A 21,883-nucleotide genomic window follows, 5' to 3' on the forward strand; every position below is an offset into this window, starting at 1 on the left:
AATCTGTCCTCTGTCCCTCTCGGAGCCAGTTAACAACTGATCACTCAGAAGCCTGTGTGCAACTTAAAGTATCCAAATACATGCCAGACATTGGAAAACTCAGCAAGGAAAAGCAAGGGCAAGGATCACACTAAACTGATAAGATCTCCATTTTAATTTAATTTTAAATGAAGCTTCTTAAACATTTTAAAAACCTTATTTATTTTACATATAACAATAGTTTAAAGAAAAGGAGTACTTGTGGCACCTTAGAGACTAACAAATTTATTTGAGCATAAGCTTTCGTGAGCTACAGCTCACTTCATCGGATGCATTCAGTGGAAAATACAGTGGGGAGATTTATATACATAGAGAACATGAAACAATGGGTGTTACCAGACACACTGTAAGGAGAGTGATCACTTAAGATGAGCTATTATCAGCAGGAGAGCGGAGGGGGGGGGGAGAGAACCTTTTGTAGTGATAATCAAGGTGGGCCATTTCTAGCAGTTGACAAGAACATCTGAGGAATGGGGAGGGGTGGGAATAAACATGGGGAAATAGTTTTACTTTGTGTAATGACACATCCACTCTGAGTCTCTATTCAAGCCTAAGTTAATTGTATCCAGTTTGCAAATTAATTCCAATTCAGCAGTCTCTCATTGGAGTCTGCTTTTGAAGTTTTTTTTTGTTGAAGAATTGCCACTTTTAGATCTGTAATCGAGTGACCAGAGAGATTGAAGTGTTCTCCGACTGGTTTTTGAATGTTATAATTCTTGACGTCTGATTTGTGTTCATTTATTCTTTTACGTAGAGACTGTCCAGTTTGACCAATGTACATGGCAGAGGGGCATTGCTGGCACATGATGGCATATCACATTGGTAGATGTGCAGGTGAACGAGCCTCTGATAGTGTGGCTGATGTGATTAGGCCCTATGATGGTGTCCCCTGAATAGATATGTGGACACAGTTGGCAACGGGCTTTGTTGCAAGGATAGTTTCCAGGCTGAGGTTGATCCACACAAGAGATCCACTTCCTGGACACTATGGTGCTAATAAGCGATGGTCACATAAACACCACTCTATACCGGAAACCTACTGCCCGCTATTCCTACCTACATGCCTCCAGCTTTCACCCAGACCACACCACACGATCCATTGTCTACAGCCAAGCTCTACGATACAACCGCATTTGCTTCAACCCCTCAGACAGAGACAAACACCTACAAGATCTCTATCAAGCATTCTTACAACTACAATACCCACCTGCTGAAGTGACGAAACAGATTGACAGAGCCAGAAGAGTACCCAGAAGTTACCTATTACAGGACAGGCCCAACAAAGAAAATAACAGAACGCCACTAGCCATCACCTTCAGCCCCCAACTAAAACCTCTCCAACGCATCATCAAGGATCTACAACCTATCCTGAAGGACGACCCATCGCTCTCACAGATCTTGAGAGACAGGCCAGTCCTTGTTTACAGACAGCCCCCCAACCTGAAGCAAATACTCACCAGCAACCACACACCACACAATAAAAGCACTAACCCAGGAACCTATCCTTGCAACAAAGCCCATTGCCAACTGTGTCCACATATCTATTCAGGGGACACCATCATAGGGCCTATACACATCAGCCACACTATCAGAGGCTCGTTCACCTGCACATCTACCAATGTGATATATGACATCATGTGCCAGCAATGCCCCTCTGCCATGTACATTGGTCAAACTGGACAGTCTCTACGTAAAAGAATAAATGAACACAAATCAGACGTCAAGAATTATAACATTCAAAAACCAGTCGGAGAACACTTCAATCTCTCTGGTCACTTGATTAAAGATCTAAAAGTGGCAATTCTTCAACAAAAAAACTTCAAAAGCAGACTCCAACGAGAGACTGCTGAATTGGAATTAATTTGCAAACTGGATACAATAAACTTAGGCTTGAATAGAGACTCGGAGTGGATGTGTCATTACACAAAGTAAAACTATTTCCCCATGTTTATTCCCACCCCTCCCCATTCCTCAGATGTTCTTGTCAACTGCTGGAAATGGCCCACCTTGATTATCACTACAAAAGGTTCTCCCCCCCGCCCTCCGCTCTCCTGCTGATAATAGCTCATCTTAAGTGATCACTCTCCTTACAGTGTGTCTGGTAACACCCATTGTTTCATGTTCTCTATGTATATAAATCTCCCCACTGTATTTTCCACTGAATGCATCTGACAAAGTAAGCTGTAGCTCATGAAAGCTTATGCTCAAATAAATTTGTTAGTCTCTCCACAAGTACTCCTTTTCTTTTTGCGAATACAGACTAACACAGCTGCTATTCTGAAACCTAACAATAGTTTAGTTATATAATATAGACTTATAGAGAGAGACCCTCTAAAAACGTTAAAATGTATTACTGGCATGTGAAACCTTAAATTACATCGAATAAATGAAGACTTGGCACACCACTTCTGAAAGGTTGTCGACCCCTGGGCTAATCAAATGTCAGTAGTGGGGCAGCATCAAGAATGACTTCATGCCTATAAGAAGGTTTATAAATATAGCAAATGCATTTAGGAAAGACAAAAAGAATTGATCTGCTATAACTCACTGCAAATTTTATATTGCTAATATTTTGTAGGAATGAGGTCCACAGTTATTTTGGAATGAGATCCACAGGCTTGGTATGCTTGTTCTAGAATGTTTACCTTTATGTTCCTTAACAGCCGTGGGTTTGATAACTGCCAAAGTGTGTTCCACAGGGAAGAAGAACTCTAGTTCCTTCTTAGCTTCACCAGGTGATGCGCTGCCATGCAGCTGATTGAGAGGTACACTCTCTACTGCATACTCTGAACGTAAACTAACAATTATTAAAACAAGGTTGTTCAATGACATGACATTTTCATGCATAAGTATCCCTATGAATCTCCTAAATTAATGTTAATTTTGAGGGGTGAGATGGTGGACACTGGAGGCACAAAGGATACTTACAAACCTTTTGAAATGAATAAATATATTCTAAACCAATCATTTTGGCTTTCAATGGGATTTATGAGCTTAAGTTACTTAAGTGCTTTTAGAAAAAGAGTACTTGTGGCACCTTAGAGACTAACCAATTTATTTGAGCATAAGCTTTCGTGAGCTACAGCTCACTTCATCGGAAAGCTTATGCTCTAAGGTGCCACAAGTACACCTTTTCTTTTTGCGAATGCAGACTAACACGGCTGTTACTCTGAAACCTGTCGTTAAGTGCTTTTGAAAATTCCATTCCTGTCTGCTGCCACCAGTGAATGCTCAACTACTTTAGAACGTTCCTGTGTCCTGTTTCTTTATGTGATACTAATGCTATGTCTATATTATGAACTCAGGATGTGATTCTCTGCTTATGTACACATACTTGGGCTAGTTCTCATTAAGCTAACAAATATACATAGCAGTATAGCAGAGTATAAATAGCAGCATAGCACGGGTAGCACAGCAGAGGCCCAGCTGAGCCACGCCAAGTACAAACCCTCCTGAAACTGGTGGGTATGTATTCGGCACAGCTCAGCCATGCCTCTGCTGATGCTACACACACTACTACAGCTACACTGCTATGTATACTAGTTCTAGCTTGAGGAGAACTAGTGTGAATATGTGAACACAAGCAAGGAATCACACCCCTAGCTTATAGCACAGATGTAACCTAAGACCCTGGACTTGGAAGATTAATTGCAGTTTACCTACATTTAGCTATAAATACTGCAATTTTTAAACTAGTCACTAATTCCCATTATGATCACTAACAACAGGTCTTACTAAATGATAAACAGTACCACTGCTATAGATGACAGACACTGTGAGTGAATGTCTTAATACCACAACAGTTACTGAAAACAATGTTACAAACACTATCTGAAGTACCTAACATAATTATTGATACGATATTTACAAGAAATTAGTATACCTGAAAAGAAAACTGAGCCATAAATAGAACACTATACTTACACAAAGGCACCCAAATTTAATTTAGCTAAGACATAGGACACTTTTCAAAGAAGAGAATAAGTAAAACAGAAAACAATTTCAAGCAGATATATCATCCAGAGTAATATATAATCAATGAACAGTTAGAAAATAGAAAATAATTAGCTGACAGCTATGTAAATCACAGAAATAAATCAAACTAATCATTATGACTCAACAGATCCCTCTCTTCTCTTCAAAATCTTGCATACAATGTTCTTTTTAATTTGAACTTTCCACTATGTTTACTAGCCATGTGTTGTTTTTTATAAACCCAGTTGATGCTGTATGTGCTACACTATATAATCAAGAAAATCATAAAAACTTTCAGAAACATATCACTTTTCAGATGACAGCATTATAGTTACATTGGTTACACTGGGGTCTAAATGTATACATTGATTATGGATGTATATTGCAGATTATGAATAATGTATAGCTATTACAAATACTACCTGGCTGGACTTTTCTCCTTAGCCTCTTCAAGACTCTTTGGGCCTAGTAAATCTCTCCAGCGTTGTACAGCATTTTCTCGTATTAAACCAAGTGCAAGGGTTGGACCACTGTTAAATGTGATGGTTAGTATTAAAAAAGCAATTGGAAAAAAAACCCCTAAAATATCTCTTAAAATAATTTTATTAAATTCAGTGTAGCCAGGGAAAAGGTGCCTTGACATTGGAGAGATTTAAAATCCAATATACAGTTAAAAAGCTGAAGTTCCGGTGAATTTTTTATATTTTTGGGCAGGGGTGCAGGGCATTGGGTGAAGGTAATTTAAATGAACATACTACTGAACAGTGCCATTAGATGCAGGGGATGTCATCAACTTACATATCAGGGGTGAAATCCTGGCATCACTGAAGTCAATTGGAGTTTTTTGCCATTAACTTCTACGGAGCCAGGATTTTTCCCCAGATCACCAGACCAGTACCATAGAGAATGTTGTGAAGATGTTGGAGAGAAGAGTCTTGGCCAAACTCTTTGGAAATTGTAATTGCTTCTGCCTGAAATGACTGTTGTCACTTTGCTTGAGGGAACATTTTCACTGCAGTGACAGCCACACCTACTTACCATACTCTGTTGACAACATAGGAGGATGAGTGATATTTGTCAGATGTTTGGGGAGAAAATAAAAGTGAGTAGAGGAGGGTTAATGGGCTGAATTAGAACAATCATTATTATTGTTTTTATATACTGTTGATAAAAACACTTTTGATTTTTCAAATACTGTTTTTGCCATGACTTACTTTCTTGGGATCTAATTATTCCCCAGCTCTGTAGTGAAATTCAGAAACCTAACTATTCTTAAAGTCTGGAACTAGTCAGCTACAGGGGGTGGGGTCATTCCTTGAGTGAATTCTATCAAGAGGTAGCTAGCTTCTGGATAATATGTCTGATGTATCTGTGAATGTTCTTATTATCCATAAAACTCATTTCACTCACATTGAACACAACTGTATCTTGTGGCAATGAGTTATACATGTTTATTATGCATTGTGAAAAATATTGCTTCCATTTGTAAGTTCAAACTTGCTGCCTTTCAATTAATGTACCTTGTCATGTGTTCTAGAAGGGTTGGGAAAAAATCTTCATTTTCATGTTCCTTGTAAAACTGATGTGCTTGTTCTTCTGTCAGAACTATTTCCCTTTGCATTGCTATTGTAAAGCCATCATCCTTAATCCTTTTCAGAATAGAATCTACATATAAAACATTGAAATAGTGCTGGATTGTCATCATTTAGTTCATTTTGTACTTGTCATATTTCCATATTATAGTTTTTCCAGTCATTTCATTATAAAGTTTTCCAAAAGAGTTAACTTGTTCATTTTGGAATATGAAAACTATAATTCGTAACAAACTATAGGGGTCCAATAATCATTGCTTGGACACTCAGCAAGAAGTTTTCTGCCTTTTTAAGGAAGGAAGGAAGGAAGGAATGTAGAGAAGTCACATTTAATTTGATTTAGCTCTCTGTCTTTGAAGGTTCTGAAGATGTGCCTGACTAATATATAGGAAAGGTAGACTGCTTATGCATATGTAGCGTGCAATTACACTTTCTTAAAAACCCTTCTGCACACATTCGTTCTCAAGAGCAAAGCCTAACCAACAAGCAGCATGACCCAATTCATTATGAGGTCATGAGCTTGAAGAATGTGGATTTAGGTACCTAACTTTAGACATTCAAGTTTATCAGCTGCTGCTAACTAGCTGGGTTTTTTTTAAAGCAAAGAACAACATTTTGAAATCATGGATTTCTCAATTGTAACTGATTTTCACTTGTTGTTTGTTTTTCACTGAACCTCGTTTTTTAACCTGCAGCTGTTTTGGTGAATGGCAGAGCTAGTAGGGCACAGCATAGCTCAAAGTATGCCTGATAACACTCTACTGGATCAGAATGATTGTTCACTGCTACAGTATTAAAAGTCACCCTTATCGGAGAGACACTCATATTGGGCTTCTAGCTCTCAAATACCACTGGCTGATATGTCCATAAGTAAGTTACAAATATCACCTATAGAAACTTTATCCAGTCAAATGAGCGTTAGTCACTTGGAGTTTCAATAAGTTTGCTGATGGAAATACAAATGTTAATACTATAGCATTGATCATTCCAGCTGACCTCCACTCAATCAGCAAAATCACAAAAATACTCAGAATACATTGGGAAAAATTGGGTTGGGACTGTGGATCTGCCAAGTAAATAAACTTGAAGAACTAAAATTCAATGTCAAGTAACTATTTTTTCCAGAGAAGAAACGTCAATAAAGATTCTCATTCTGAAATATTATTATTATATTATATATTATTATATATAATATAATAATATGTTATATTCTCATTACAGTCCCCACAAAGGAGGGTCCAGGAGTTCTAATAGAAGGCATAATTATGACTGAATTCTGTGGCTATTTTTGCAAGTATACACTATTTTACATGAGCAAAGGTGGCAGAATCAGGCCCTATATATGGACTGCAAAACTGCTCTCCCAGTTGCATGAGAACTAGATGTCAAATCAAGAAAGGAATGCCATGTAAATGTAAGAAGAGTGCTCCACGTATTACTCTTTCAAATCTATGTAACAGACATTATTCAAGCTAGCCATAGATGCTGCCTTGGACCTGGCAGAGAATGCTCAACCACTCAAGGACAGTGGTGCCACAAGTACTTCTTTTCTTTTTGCAGATACAGACTAACACAGTTGCTACTCTGAAAACTAGCTAAATTGTTTTAGCAGAAAGCATAACTCATTTAAATATGTTTTAATTAGACTCATTGATTTTTGATTGATGCAATTAGACTCACTCTCCTGCTGGTAATAGCCCATTACCAGCTATTACCAGCAGGAGAGTGAGTTTGTGTGTGGGGGGGTGGAGGGTGAGAAAACCTGGATTTGTGCTGGAAATGGCCCAACTTGATGATCACTTTAGATAAGCTATTACCAGCAGGACAGTGGGGTGGGAGGAGGTATTGTTTCATGATCTCTGTGTGTATATAAAGTCTGCTGCAGTTTCCACAGTATGCATCCGATGAAGTGAGCTGTAGCTCACGAAAGCTCATGCTCAAATAAATTGGTTAGTCTCTAAGGTGCCACAAGTACTCCTTTTCTTTTTGCGAATACAGACTAACACGGCTGTTACTCTGAAACAGGAAATAAAATGATATTCACATAAAAGTAGGTAAAAATAGAATAGAATGAATAAATTGTATTTTTCTGATATACAGTTCTGTCAACTTAATGCTGAGCACAGAAACTAATTTGAAGACAGCATTGTCTAGTGTGTAGAACGCTGGACTGGAGGACTGGATTCTCTTCCTGGCTCTACTACTGGCTTGCTGGGTGACCTGGGACAAATGAGTTCATCTCTCTCAGTTTCTCCATCTGTCAAATGGGGATAATTATATTGACCCACTTTGTAAAGCACTTTTGACATTTATTGGAGAAAAGCGCTAGGTAAAAACTAGGTATTATTCATTAAAAGATACCAGGATTTTTGAAATCCAAAATATAAGGCCTTCTTTGTGTACTGCAGGTGAAAAATGTAGTTATTATCACTTACTTTTTCTTTCCTTTAATAGAGAAGGTCTAATTAAGGCCAATGTTTTTTCAAGATTTTGGCCAGTCTTCTTTTTACCAAAATCTGGGAAAAAGAAGGCAAGTTGCCTGCTAGCATCTTCTACACTGTCTTCCACATGACATAAATTTAACATATTCTCGGATTCCAAAACTTCTTGCAAGCTAATAAGAGACAAATAATACATCTAAATTAATGTATCCTTTATATTCATTTACTGTTTTACACAAACATATCAATAATTGACTTGCTGAAAAAATATATTTTAATACTTTAGTAAAACATATAAGAATAGAATGCCAGTTACTTTATGATTCTGCATACCAACAAAAACCAGCAGTTCTAAGTAATGAGTATATTGTCCATTCTTAACAGAGTATTAGTTACTTCCTGTGTCATACCATAAGTACTTTGAAAGCGAAATCTCAGTCATGCAATGTTTCTACTTGGTCTGCCTTTGAATAGCCTCTGTGCATTTCACTGGACAAAATTAACACTGACAATGACAGTTTCTAAAAAAGGATTGATAAGGGGATCATGGTTTATATACCTAAAGCATGATCTTTGAAAACACAGCACTATAGAAATTCTTTGAAAAAGAAATAATTTTTATTGTGACATGTTTATAATTGTGAGGATCACCTATATGTGATCACTCTAATATTATCACGTCAGACAAAATTTATCCAGGAAAGGCTACTGCAGCTGTAAATCAGAAAGACAAAAGAATAATGACTGGTTCTTTCTAACATCTTTACATTCATGTCAGTACAGGGTCATGTAATTAGATTGAATTGGGTCAGTGCAGGTACATATAATTAGACTGTGGTAGCACTGTGCAGGCTGTACCATCCTTTAGTGTGCCTAGCCCATTCTGCAAGCCACTTTGGGGGGACTGCAGTTGTGATGGGCTGTTGTGTATCCCACACATGGTTAGGGAGACTCTTGCTTACTCCCTGCATCTGTACAGCTGTGCATATAAGGGCATGTGACAATATGGCTCTTAATATTTTTTTTATGATTTCTCATGTAACTGCATAAAACTTAAGTGTCATTTGAATTTTTCCAGTTACCTGTTTGGCTTTTCAGGCTGAGGCTCTGCAGATATATCCTCATCTGATTTACCCAGTTCTTTCCATTGTGGAACAGCAACAGTTACCTCCTTTGGTTTAGAAACTATCAGAATATGGGATGGTCCACCAGTCATGATTGTCACAAAATCTTCAAAATCAGGCTAAAAAACACAATTTCTAAACTATATACTACAAAGAGAACTGTTTGACCTTATCACCAGAAATCAAACTATACATGTGCTGTATAACTTGCTCCCATCTAACTATTGTATTTACAATCACCATATACAATTCTATATGAAATATCTGATAAGATTTTGTGATAAGTCCATTTTAGTTCAAGTGATAAAACAGTATTATAAAGTATGCCTCAGCCTTTACAGTAAATATAAGATCTTGAAATAATTGAAATTATACTATTGCATACAACTTGTGTGCCACATGTTCTCCCAATCTAATGTACCAATAACTCAGAGATGAGATCAAATGTGATGCTTATAGTATAGTGGACTGAGGCACATGATGTAAAGCAACAAAATATATTACATTTCCTGACATGATTTTTAAAGTTCTATAAATTCCTGATTTTCAGGACATTCTCAGACACTTACTTCCTTGTCTGTTCTTTTCTCCCCTTCAGTCTTGGCCTTCATCCACACAGCGAGATACTTTATTGGGAAGCAACCTCCTTGTGTATCTTCATAACTTGGAGTCACTTTTCCACCAGTGCTGGAATTCTCTTCATTCCCTCTAAGCCCCCCATTTACTTCATTGCCAATCTTTCTTTAAACCTTTCTCTTTGCTTTAACATATGATTGAGTCTTTCCCCCGCCAACATCTCCCATCCCTAACTTACATAATATATTTCTCCTTTCATATTAACAGGATAGTAAGCAAGAATATTTATTTGTATTTTACTGTTTTTAATGTGTAGTTTTTCTTTTTTCATATTCTGATTCATCTCTATGTATTATTTTACCTTTCAGATTTTATGGATATATTGTAAGGACACTCAATTCTACAGTTATTTTTCTCTTGGTGTAAAGCATTTTGGAATATGATAGTTTGCATGATAGACATATAAAAATAAATTAAATGAAAGTGAATAGAAAAATATATTTAGTACTATACAATACATAAAGTGTCTCTCTACACTGAAAAGTATTGCAAAAAAATGTTTACTATCTCAGTGATTTCAAGAGTAAATTTGCTCCATCAACAAATAAGAAGTTTTATCTAAACTGCCAGTCCTACAAACACAACCTGGTATCTGAAAAGTCAAGTTGTGTTCTTTCTGATTCATTCAAAATCCCCATTATAAATATTCTATAGGCCAAAATTTGCTCTCAACTACACCGCAGCAACTCTATTGTCTCCAAATTCTGCCTTCAGTTGCACTTACGTAATCTCATCGTTTTCAACAGGATTGCACAGTTGTAAATGAGGGCAGTATTCTACTTTCTGAAACAGTTGAAGTACATACAGTGTAAACAAGTACTATTTTTACACACTCATTTTCAGAGTAGAGTAGAATCACACTTTGAGACTAACAAGGAAATAACTACGGCAAAGAGTCCTGTGGCAATGTGTAGACTAACAGATGTATTGGAGCATAAGCTTTTGTGGGTGAATACCCACTTCGTCAGATGCATGTAGTGGAAATTTCCAGAGGCAGGTACAAATATGCAAGCAAGAATCAGGCTAGGGATAATGAGGTTAATTCAATCAGGGAGGATGAGGCCCTCTTCTAGCAGTTGAGGTGTGAACACCAAGGGAGGAGAAACTGCTTTTGTAGTTGGCTAGCCATTCACAGTCTTTGTTTAATCCAGAGCTGATGGTGTCAGATTTGCAAATGAACTGAAGCTCAGCAGTTTCTCTTTGAAGTCTGGTCCTGAAGTTTTTTTGCTGCAGGATGGCTACCTTTAAATCTGCTATTGTCTGTCCAGGGAGATTGAAGTGTTCTCCTACAGGTTTTTGTATATTGCCATTCCTAATATCTGATTTGTGTCCATTTATCCTTTTACGTAGGGACTGTCCAGTTTGGCCGATGTACATAGCAGAGGGGCATTGTTGGCACACGATGGCGTATATTACATTGGTGGACATGCAGTTGAATGAACCGGTGATGGTGTGGCTGATCTGGTTAGGTCCTGTGATGGTGTCACTTGTGTAGATATGTGGGCAGAGTTGGCATTGAGGTTTGTTGCATGAACTGGTTCCTGAGTTAGAGTTACTATGGTGTGGTGTGTAGTTGCTGGTGAGAATATACTTCAGGTTGGCGGGTTGTCTGTGGGTGAAGGACTGGCCTGCCTCCCAAGGCCTGTGAAAGTGAGGGATCGTTGTCCAGGATGGGTTGTAGATCACTGATGATGCACTGGAGAGGTTTTAGCTGAGGATCGTATGTGATGGGCCAATGGAGTTCTGTTGGTTTCTTTCTTGGGCTTGTCTCGCAGCAGGAGACTTCTGGGTACATGTCTGGCTCTGTTGATCTGCTTCCTTATTTCCTCGTGTGGGTATCATAGTTTTGAGAATGCTTGGTGAAGATCTTGTAGGTGTTGGTCTCTCTCTGAGGGGTTGGAGCAAATGCGGTTGTACCTCAGTGCTTGGCTGTAGACAATGGATCATTTGGTGTGTCCAGGATGGAAGCAGGAGGCATGAAGGTAGGCATAGCGGTCGGTGGGTTTTCGGTACAGGGTGGTGTTAACATGACAGTCACTTATTTGCACCATGGTGTCTAGGAAGTGGGCCTCCCGTGTAGATTGGTCCAGGTGGGGTGGAAACTGTTGAAATCGTGGTGGAATTCTTCCAGGGTTTCCTTCCCATGGGTCCAAATGATGAAGATGTCATCATTGTAGCGTAGGTAGAGAAGGGGCGTGAGTGGACGAGAGCTGAGGAAGCGTTGTTCCAGGTCAGTCATAAAAATGTTGGCATATTGTGGGGCCATGTGGGTGCCCATAGCAGTGCCACTGGTCTGGAGGTATATATTGTCACCAAATTTGAAATAACTGATTTCCCACAGTTCACAGCTCCCTCTGAACTAATTATATATTATATACTCTAAAAAACAACAACCATACATATATGAATCGTTGTTGTTTTTTAGAGTATATATAGCTTTTGCTGTTTAGAGTATTTACCTTATGTTATTCTGACTATTCCACTGTTGGCTAATGAGTTGGTTGTGTTAGGGAAAATAAACCTCTATTGCTTCAGTATGTACCAAGGATTGTATACTATTCCATTGTTATTTAAATGCAATGTTGGAACACCAATAACCACAGGCATCGTACAGGAGTTGGACTGGAAAACTGAAGCAAAGAAGATGAGACAATCTTTTAATTTATTTTCTCTCTGTGTCATCAATAATTTTAATTAACTGAAATCAATTACATTTTATAAATGTTTTACAAGCCATATAGATGATATTATTATCAATATAGCCATCTCTATTTGTGTAGGCCTTTTACCTGTTCTATATTGCGACTGTAGAAATTTCTAACTTGCTCTTCAGTTAATGTCTTCTCCTCTTCTGCCGCAATGCCAAAGCCCGCTTCTGTAATCTTCAATTACAGATCAGCCATCAGGTTCAGAAGCATTTGAGGGAGACATATAGCAAATCAGCAAACATTAGTTCACATATTTTTGCCATGATTCTAAAAACTGACTGATTTTTATGTAGAATCTTAAATGAGGTAATACGAAATATCACAAATATAGTAACTTCTTCATTCAGCCCAACTAAATTTCCAGCTTTTCAAAGTACTGGACTGTGTTCAAGTGTGACACCCATTAAAATAAAGAAGCCTTTTGTTACACATTATGTACCTCAATATACAGATTTTATTGAAAATCTCTACTATTTGTAAAACATGTTTTACCATTATTGATTCCAGTAATGCAAATAAAGCAAACCTATGGGAAGGCAGCACATAATCATTCCTAATGACTGACAGTAAAAGCTTTATTATGCAGCAGTCAGTCATGTACTTGTAAAGTATTTGTACATACTTCGGAAAAATTGGTCTACCGCCATTACAAAGTATATATTAACTTTTTATTATAGTATATTTGCTTTTTGATTTTCGTATGCAGAAATAACATGAGTATCTATTTTTTAAAATTCCCACTAGCATGGTAGAAATATGTATACGTAGAGTAGGCATGCACTGATATGATCTGTATCACCATGTGTACTCCCTGCACAGCATATACCCACTATACGTCTGCATGTCCACAATTCAGCATTTCTGGAACTGAAATGAGCATTCCTCTAGTACTATGTTCTGGAGGCAGAAATGATGTCTCCTTAACCAAATGTTGTGTCTGCCTATGCATCTAAATCATTACCAGTGTATATCCTGTGACTTTACTTTCCTATAAGCATGAGCTTATGTATGTCTGCATACAGTGGTGAGCTGGAGCCAGTTCGCACCGGTTCACTAGAACCGCTTGTTAAATTTAGAAGCTCTTTTAGAACCGGTTGTTCCGCAAGGGACAACCGGTTCTAAAAGGGCTTCTAAATTTAACTGGCCCAAAGTGGCGCCTTAGGCGCGACTCCCTGGGTACTCCAGCCCTGGAGCACCCACGGGGAAAATTTGGTGGGTGCAGAGCACTCACCGGCAGCTCCCCGCCCCACCCCCAGCTCACCTCCGTTCCACCTCCGCCTCCTCCCCTGAATGTGCCACCCCACTCTGCTTCTCCGCCCTCCCCCTTCCCTTCCCCGCCCCCCGCTTCCCACGAATCAGCTGTTCGGCGGGAAGCCAGGGAGGACTGAGAAGCAAGCGGTGGCTTCCTACTCGGGCCCAGGAAGGCAGAGAGGAGGTGAGCTCGGGCGGGGGGAGCGCGAAGAGGGCTTCCCACGCCGCAGCAGGTAACCCGAGGCGGGGGGGGTGGTGCAGGGGAACCGCTCCCCGCCCCAACTCACCTCCGCCACGCTCGGCCTGAGCGGGAAGCCGCGGCCTGCTTCTCACCCCTCCCCAGCTTCCCGCCGAACAGCTGATTCGCGGGAAGCAGGGGAGGGGGGTGCGGAGAAGCAGAGCGGGGTGGCGCATTCAGGGGCGGAGGCGGAGGTGAGGTGACCTGGGGCTGGGGAGCTGCCGGTGGGTGCTCTGCACCCATCAATTTTCCCTATGGGTGCTCCAGGGCTGGAGCACCCAGAGAGTCGGCGCCTAAGGCACCACTTTTGATGTGATCAGTGGGGGGAGTTACTGCTCCCCCTGCTCCCCCCCAGCTACTCTCCCCCGCCCCTAGGAGCCTGAGGGACCTGCCGGATGCTTCCTGGGAGCTGCCCCAAGTAAGCACCGCCGGGACTCCCCACCTCACCCCCCGGCAGGTGCCTCTGGCTCTTAGGGGTGGGGTGGGCACGTGCCTCTGGCTCTTAGGGGTACGGTGCCCGGTTCTGGGGGCAGTCAGGGGACAGGGGAGGGGGATGGATGGGGCAAGGGTCCTGCGGAGGGGGTGTCAAGGAACGTGGGGGGGTTGGATGGGGCAGGAGTCCCGGGGGGCAGGGGTGGGCAACGACCCCCTCATGGGGTGAGGAGGGAACCCATTGTTAAGATTTTGGCAGCTCATCACTGTCTGCATACATTCACGCACATATGTAAAGAACTGGCTAATCTGAGCTGGTTTATTTGTAGGTCTAGAATTTTGAAAAATACTGCTGTGGCAAAGAAAATATTTTCCACATTTGTGAAATTATTTTCTGTGACTCATCTGCCCTATCCCAGAATTGACGGGTAACTCTCACCCCTGCCATCAACTGCAGAAAAAAATAAGGAATTGTTGGGAGGCTGTGTAAGCAACTTACCGCGCTTCAGTTGGAATACTTGTGTGTCAATCAATGATCTGCATAGTATACTTCAGTACATACCTCTTCCAGTACCATAAAATATGTTAAACAGCATCAGTGTGAAAATCATATTGCTCCAGCCACAACCATTTTATGTTTGTCAGTTTTATAGGATAAATATTAGCAGATCTGGCTGTACAGTTTTGTCCTAAATTAATATCCAATTATACTCCCATCTCACTATCTTGGCACTTAACCAGACACGACAGTTGGGTTTTTAAAAAATTTCGTTTACCTTTTGTTTAATTTCTTCTACTCTTCCATCTGCAATGGCATCAGGTTTTATAATTGCAACAGTGTATATGACTCCTTCTATAAGAAAAGGAAGAATACATATGCATATTTATAAATATATTTACTGAAATATATACACAGACTAATTTACTTTTTATACTTAAAACCTGAGCTCTCCATATGCTTCCTTTTAATTTTGGATTCTGCTCACCAAGATATAGGGTCCTGGGAACCAATAGCAGTAGAGGTTCAAATGTGGATTATAAACCTCTGTACATGAATCACACACTGAAATACAATTCCTTTTCCCAACTGCTCACACCTTAATACTACAACTTTGAAAGCAGAGATAAGGGAGGGTGAGTGTATATATATGAAGTAGATCCATTAAGAGAAAGAAAAGCTACTTATCTATAAGTGGAGTTCTTCCTGTACATACAGATCTGCCTCAGCAGACTCACATACCTCAGTATTGCAAATCCTGGAATAATTTACAACTATAAATGCTAGGGGTAGCACTCACACTTCCTTGTGGAGTTCAACATTCAAAACAAGGTTATAAAAGGCTCGGTTTCATTCTGTTATCTGTAATGGAAAAGACTCTGAAAAAAAGCCAGGAAAGAGGGCAGGTAAGTGAGAATCTGCAGAGGAAAGATAATTGCATAACACCATTTAGAGGTGGACTTCCTTTCTTTAAGTATTAATTTTATGTTTGAGATTAACAGCTGATGGTCTGACCCACAGTTGGCACTTGGGAAAGTCTCTGACCATTGGACAATTGATCTCCAGCATTGCTATATCATGATGTAGTCAATATGTTTCTGGTGACTTCCATGTGTATAAACAGCAAGAGAATTATAAAGAGTAATAACATGAATGGTATGTTCACAGTGGTCAGACTTCTTACCAAAAGGTTTTCCCCATGATCAAATATTATAAAAGATCATGATGGCAGAGTCCTCACTGAGGGTGAGGACATTAAATATAGGTGGAGACATTACTGTGTCAATATGTAGTCTCAGCAGAGAGACTCATAATACAGGACGACAGAAAAGAGTACAAAGCCGGAGCCAGAGCCATCAATCCTGCAAGAATAAGTGGTGCATACTATTATGAAAATAAGACTGTGAAAGCACCAGAGGTAGATAACGTGTCTGAATAACTGTTAAAACAATTGGCAAATGTGGTACTGATCTTATGTTGAAAACTTATAATGATGTATGGATGACTAGAAATTGGCTGGAGGACTGAATGAAGGGAATCTTTCTGTCCTTACCAAAGAAAAGGAGGCATAACAGAACGTAGTAACTATCATATCATCTCCCTGGCATAGTACACAAGCAAAATTCTGCTCTACATAATCTAGGACCTCATGAAAGGAAGGCTAGAAGCAGAACTATCACCCCAACAAGCTGGTTTCAAAGAGGCACAAGTAACCACATCGTGAACATCCATCACATCATTGAAAAATGCACACAGTACGATCACCCATAGATCATGTGCTTCACTGACGACTCAGAAGCATTTGATATGGTCTGACATGACTATCTTTTGGAAGATATTAGCAGACATGAGGATTCCAAAGCATCTTATTGAGCTATCTGCAGGTCTCTAACACCAACAGACCGTGGTGCAAACAGAAGTAGGCAACAGTGAGTGGGTTTTCCACTGGGCAAGGTGTATTTTGTCCCCAAGCCTCTTTAACACATGCACAGAATTTATTACGAGACAAGGTTTGGAAGGTTTTGGCAAAGTGGAAGGAGGTAGGATTTTCATTGGTGGACCTCTCCTAATCAACCTCAGATCTTGTGATGACACAATGCTCTTTGCTACAACCACCAATGCAGTGCAACAAATGTTTGGGTCTGCAAAAACAACTAATGAGGAATACAGATTATTCCTGCTTACAACGAAAACAAAATGCATGAACGTTAAACACAGCTAATAAAAACAGGATGCAAGAGGGCACCACCATTAACAGACCAGTTGTAGAGGCAGCAGATGAAATTTAATTATTTAGGATCATATATATCCAACCAAGGACCTGTTCCAAAGAAACTGGAAGAAAAACTAGGGATGACTCACTCAGCTATGGCCTCCTTTGTATATTTCAAGATGCCAGTTTTTCTCAAAGATGCAACTGGTGAAAAGTTTATTTTTTTCCATAGTGGTTTATGGATGTGAATGGTGGGAAGATAATTTCGCTGACAAGAAGGGAACTGAAGCTTTTGAGGTGTGGTGCTGGTGAAGATTCTTGTGCATCTCTTAGGCATTTGCCTTTTGTCCATGTTAGAAATGTTAGTGGAGAGAAGCAGACCCTGATGTCAGAAATCAAGAGATGTAAATTTATGTACTTTGTCACATTAGGAACAGTGATGGAAAAAATCTTGAGAAAGTTGTTATGGAAGGAATGGTGGAGGGTCTTTGTAGTAAGGGATAACCAGCAAGGAGAGATGCAAGGATGGTGTGCAGTAGGTCACTAAAGGTTAGCTGCTGAGTACTCGAAATTAGCGTTGAAACGTGAAAGCTTCGAAAAATTCTGCTATGTTGTCACTGATATTCAGATATGAATAAATGGATTTACTTAGCTTCTTTCTTCTTTGAGATTTGCCTTCGCAGAACCCTATTTTGGGGAGAATGACAAGCATTTACAGCCCTAGGAGCTAGGGCTGAAGAGTGATAAATTTAACAGAGATTGAAAAGAACTACCTTCCTGAAACAAACAACTGCCCTAATTCTTGCATGAAAGCTCTGAAGCAGGGCCAGCTCACAACATGTTGGCACCTGAGGCGGGGAGCTCAAATGGCGCCCCCATGACCCCTCGCTTGGGCCAAAACTTTGAAAGGTCTCAATTCTGCCTTCTTCCTGTTCTACTCCTCTTGTGGTACTGCTCTGCTACCTACCCCAATAAAGGAGAACTAACAACTTAAAAGCCTCATTCAAAAATTTTAAATAACACTTAACTTTCAAACGCCTGAACAGCAAATGTAACTTTTCTTGTCTGCATAATAAACACTGGCATTTTTATCTGTTTGAATAATCGAAGTGGTGCTTTCTGTGCCTTCTTGGTTGCAAAGATTTGAACTGCTTCCCGAAGGTCCACAGTCTGGGCCAGCTCATGCTCTATTGAGATGGTTACAAGGCTGACTAGCCTCTCCTGTGTCGTTGTGGAGCGTAGATGTATTATTATTAACTTCAGCTTGGAGAAGTTGCGTTCTCCACTGGCAACTGTTACAGGAAGCGTTAGAAGTATGCGCAGAGCAACAAAAGCATCTGGAAAGAAGGTGGTCATCTTATTTGTGCACATATATTCCAGAACAGCCTTTGGAGTTGATCCTGCTGAAATGTATCTTGAAAGGGCTTTCAGTTCATCACCTAAATCACCTGCATCAATATCGCGCATGTCATCATTTGTCAACACTGTCTCTAGTGCCCTGCATTGCTGGTGTGGGTCTTCTTCAGGTATAGTGAGGAGTTTTGGAATATCATACAACATCCCAAATATACTGCTGTGTTTCTTGAGCTACATGAAATGTTCTTTGACTGTATTGCACAATCTAGCACCTGGTTAAAGAATTCAACTTTGAATTGTTGTTTGGGGTCTCTTATGGAATTATCCCGTGCCTCGTAATCAAAATGTCTTCTTCTTCGGTGACTCTTGTATTCTTGAATGGGTGGGAAAATTGCTTCAGTGTGAAGTTCCTCGGCCAACTTCTGTGCACTCTTCAGAACGTTTTGAAATCCCTCATCTGACCAGTAAGACTGTAGGTATGACTTAGCTTTGTCCAGTTGTTCCTTTGCTCCAGATATATCAAGGCCAACACCTTGGAGTCTCTTGCTCACAACATTTATTTCAAACAGTATGTCATGCCACAACACTAAGCCACACAGAAATTTGAAGTTACGTATGTTTCTGGTGATTCCATTTCCCTCTACCACTGTTCTCCCACAAACAGTTCCTGTCATAGCATTATCCTCCATAATGGCAACTACGGCATCATCTATCTTCCCAATTTGGTGTTTGATAGGCTTTATCGCCTCCACTCAACTTTCCCATCGTGTGGCACTCAGTGGTTTCAGTGTCAGAGAGGATGTTCCCAGATGTTGCTTCAAAATTTGCTATCTATGAGTTGATGCAGAGAAAAATACATAGATGGTTTGAATTATATTAAAGAATTCAGCAGCCTCACTAGAAGCTGATGCTGCATCACTGACCACCAAGTTCAATGAATGAGAACTGCATGGGACAAAAAAAAAGCTTGAGGGTTTAACTCTTGGATCCGTGTCTGCACTCCTCTGTTCTTTCCTCTCATGTTGGCACCATTATCGTAGCCCTGACCTCTCATGTCAGCTATCGTAATTCCCGTATCTTCCAGCTTTTTAAGGAGCACATTTGTCATACCAGCTCCTGAAGTATCATCAATGTCAATAAATTCTAGAAAATGCTCTCTGACAGTCACCATTGCAGGGACATTTTCACTAGGTTCTGTTGTTGCTACAAAATGCACCATTAAAGTCATTTGTTCTGTATGGCTGATGTCAGGTGTGCAGTCCAGAATAACAGAGTAATATCTTGCTGACTTCAGATCTGCCACAATCTTCTGTTTGACTTTTCTTCCAGTAACTGTATGATCTCATTTTGAATTGTTTTTCCAAGGTAGTGGGATGTGTACGTTTCTTGGGTGGTGAGTCTTCTTAGATGCTCCTGGAGTACAGCATCAAACTCAGCCATCAGCTCCACAGTTTTAAGGAAGTTTCCATTGTTTGGCACATACAGCTGATCTGAAGTGCCACGCAGTGCTAGGTTTTGGGTAGCAAGCATTCTCACAATGGCAATGAGCCTTTTCAGAACATTTTGCCAGTAAAGAGACTCTGATGCAGTCTTCTCTTGATGCTGATTATCTGTGGTGGCCTTTAACCTTAGTCTCATCTCAAGCTCTTTCCACCGCTGGGATGCTCTCTGGTGATTTGCTGCTGTCTCATGGCATGCCAGATTTCTAGCCAGATTTTTCCAGTCCTTTGTTCCTGTAGAACCCCATGTGTCTGGAACATTAGACTGGAGGAGTTTGCAACAAAAACAGTGTGCAGCATTCTGGGTTTTTGAGTACATAAGCCATGGCCTCTCCACTTTGTCACCATTGGGGATTTCACACCAGTAATGTGTTGGATGGAAACTTCTATTTTCATTGTCTTTGGGGAACATGAAGAAGTTTTTCACTTGCTATGGCCCATGCGGTACAAGAAATTCCCTCAGGCTACTGCTCAAGTGGGTCCACTCAGTCCTAGATTATCTAGACTTAAGGAATTAAACTCAGCAGCAACTGTTTCTTGCACCTACACCACACTCTTCTCTGATCTACACTTTTCTTCAGGAATGTGCACGGTTACATCCATTTGAGATGGAGATATGGATGCTGCAGTAGCTGCCAGGTCACCTGCACTCTAACTGGAAGGTCAGGCATCTCCTCATCACTCACATCCTCACTGGGGCCGGAAGGCTCACTGTGAACATTTGTGTCTATGTATCTTAGGAGAGCTCCTTCCTGTTTAGATAGAAAAGCTTCCTTTGCTTTCTTTCTTTTACTGAATGCTGCCCCAGAGGGGTGTTTTCTTCCTTCACTCATGACTGCTGTTCTGTGCCAGCTATAGTGGCTCTCAACACTCATTTGAAGGGGACAAATAAGCATGCTGGTAGCAGGGCCTGAGTGAGGAAAGATATCAGCGTCTTAAAGGCCTAACTGGCTCCTACTACTTCAGTTGACTGCCTGTTCTCCTCAAGTGGTTTCAGGGAAGCAGCAGGAAACAGGAAGCTCCCTGAGAAGCTGGTGTTAATCAGTCCAGGCTCCTAGGGGTGCTAGAGAGGTACATAAGAGGCTCCTCCTCCTCTCTCCCTGCAGCTCCTGCTGCTTTCTGTTATTCCCTCTCACCTTTTCTCCTGCCTACCAGTTATGTCTCTTGTGCCCTCCTTCCTCCAGCACAGCACTCCACCATCTCTGCATCTAGAGCAGAGAGAATACATATGCACCAGCAGCAGACACAATTTTCTACATTCTGGGTCCTAGTGGCGCCCCCCCACCCAGTCTGGCACCTGAGGCGGCCGCCTCAGTTCGCCTCATGGTAAGGCCAGCCCTGCTCTGAAGTCGCATTTCAAAAGTGTTGTTTCAATGAAGAAGAGCTGGATAGAAGTGCTAAAGGGCTGGAAATACTGTATCGCTGTTGTTAGCCTTCAAATTGCCTTTTCTCCTGGGCCTGTTTTGCTTTTTGCTGATACTACAGACCTCCCAAATAGTTGGCCTGCAACTGCTTAGATTGTAGATGGTATCTAATTTGACTTTCCTTAATTAAGTCTTATAAATCCAGGGATTTGGTAGTTTTACTCATCTGTTAATTTCTTCATTGGGTCACTAGTTCTACCAGGCATTAGAACAAGCCTGTGCTCCAAAATGCATGAGCAGTCATTCTGACTTGCACTTCTTGTGGTAGGCCAGATGGACAAGGCCACGTGAACACCTCAGAAAAAACAACGCTGCTACAGATCTTGTAATTGCTGCACTCAGCATATTTGCTGACATTTTGTCCTTCATATGTACCACTAACAAAATCAGACTCCTTTCTGTGAGACTCTGGAGGATACTGTATGCGAAACAGGGCTCTCATTTGTTCCCCAACAAA

At 40.6% G+C, this 21,883-nt stretch overlaps 1 protein-coding gene across 3 annotated transcripts in view; it reads right to left on the reverse strand.

The window, feature by feature from the left end:
* NME8 (NME/NM23 family member 8) overlaps positions 1-21,883 on the reverse strand; it is a 39,196-nt gene that overhangs the window by 7,120 nt on the left and 10,193 nt on the right. For 2 of the 3 annotated variants that reach the window (XM_048839197.2, XM_075125618.1), the window contains 7 exons: positions 15,213-15,289; positions 12,597-12,689; positions 9,130-9,290; positions 8,042-8,220; positions 5,535-5,679; positions 4,437-4,544; positions 2,685-2,836 (listed from right to left, as the gene is read on the reverse strand). In XM_048839197.2, the coding sequence (XP_048695154.1) occupies positions 2,685-2,836; positions 4,437-4,544; positions 5,535-5,679; positions 8,042-8,220; positions 9,130-9,290; positions 12,597-12,689; positions 15,213-15,289 (915 nt within the window). The remainder of the gene's footprint in view (positions 1-2,684; positions 2,837-4,436; positions 4,545-5,534; positions 5,680-8,041; positions 8,221-9,129; positions 9,291-12,596; positions 12,690-15,212; positions 15,290-21,883) is intronic. The other variant, XM_048839192.2, reaches the window with a different exon arrangement.

The sequence above is a fragment of the Caretta caretta genome, chromosome 2 (genome assembly GCF_965140235.1).
Source record: "Caretta caretta isolate rCarCar2 chromosome 2, rCarCar1.hap1, whole genome shotgun sequence".
Classification (NCBI taxonomy): domain Eukaryota; kingdom Metazoa; phylum Chordata; order Testudines; family Cheloniidae; genus Caretta; species Caretta caretta.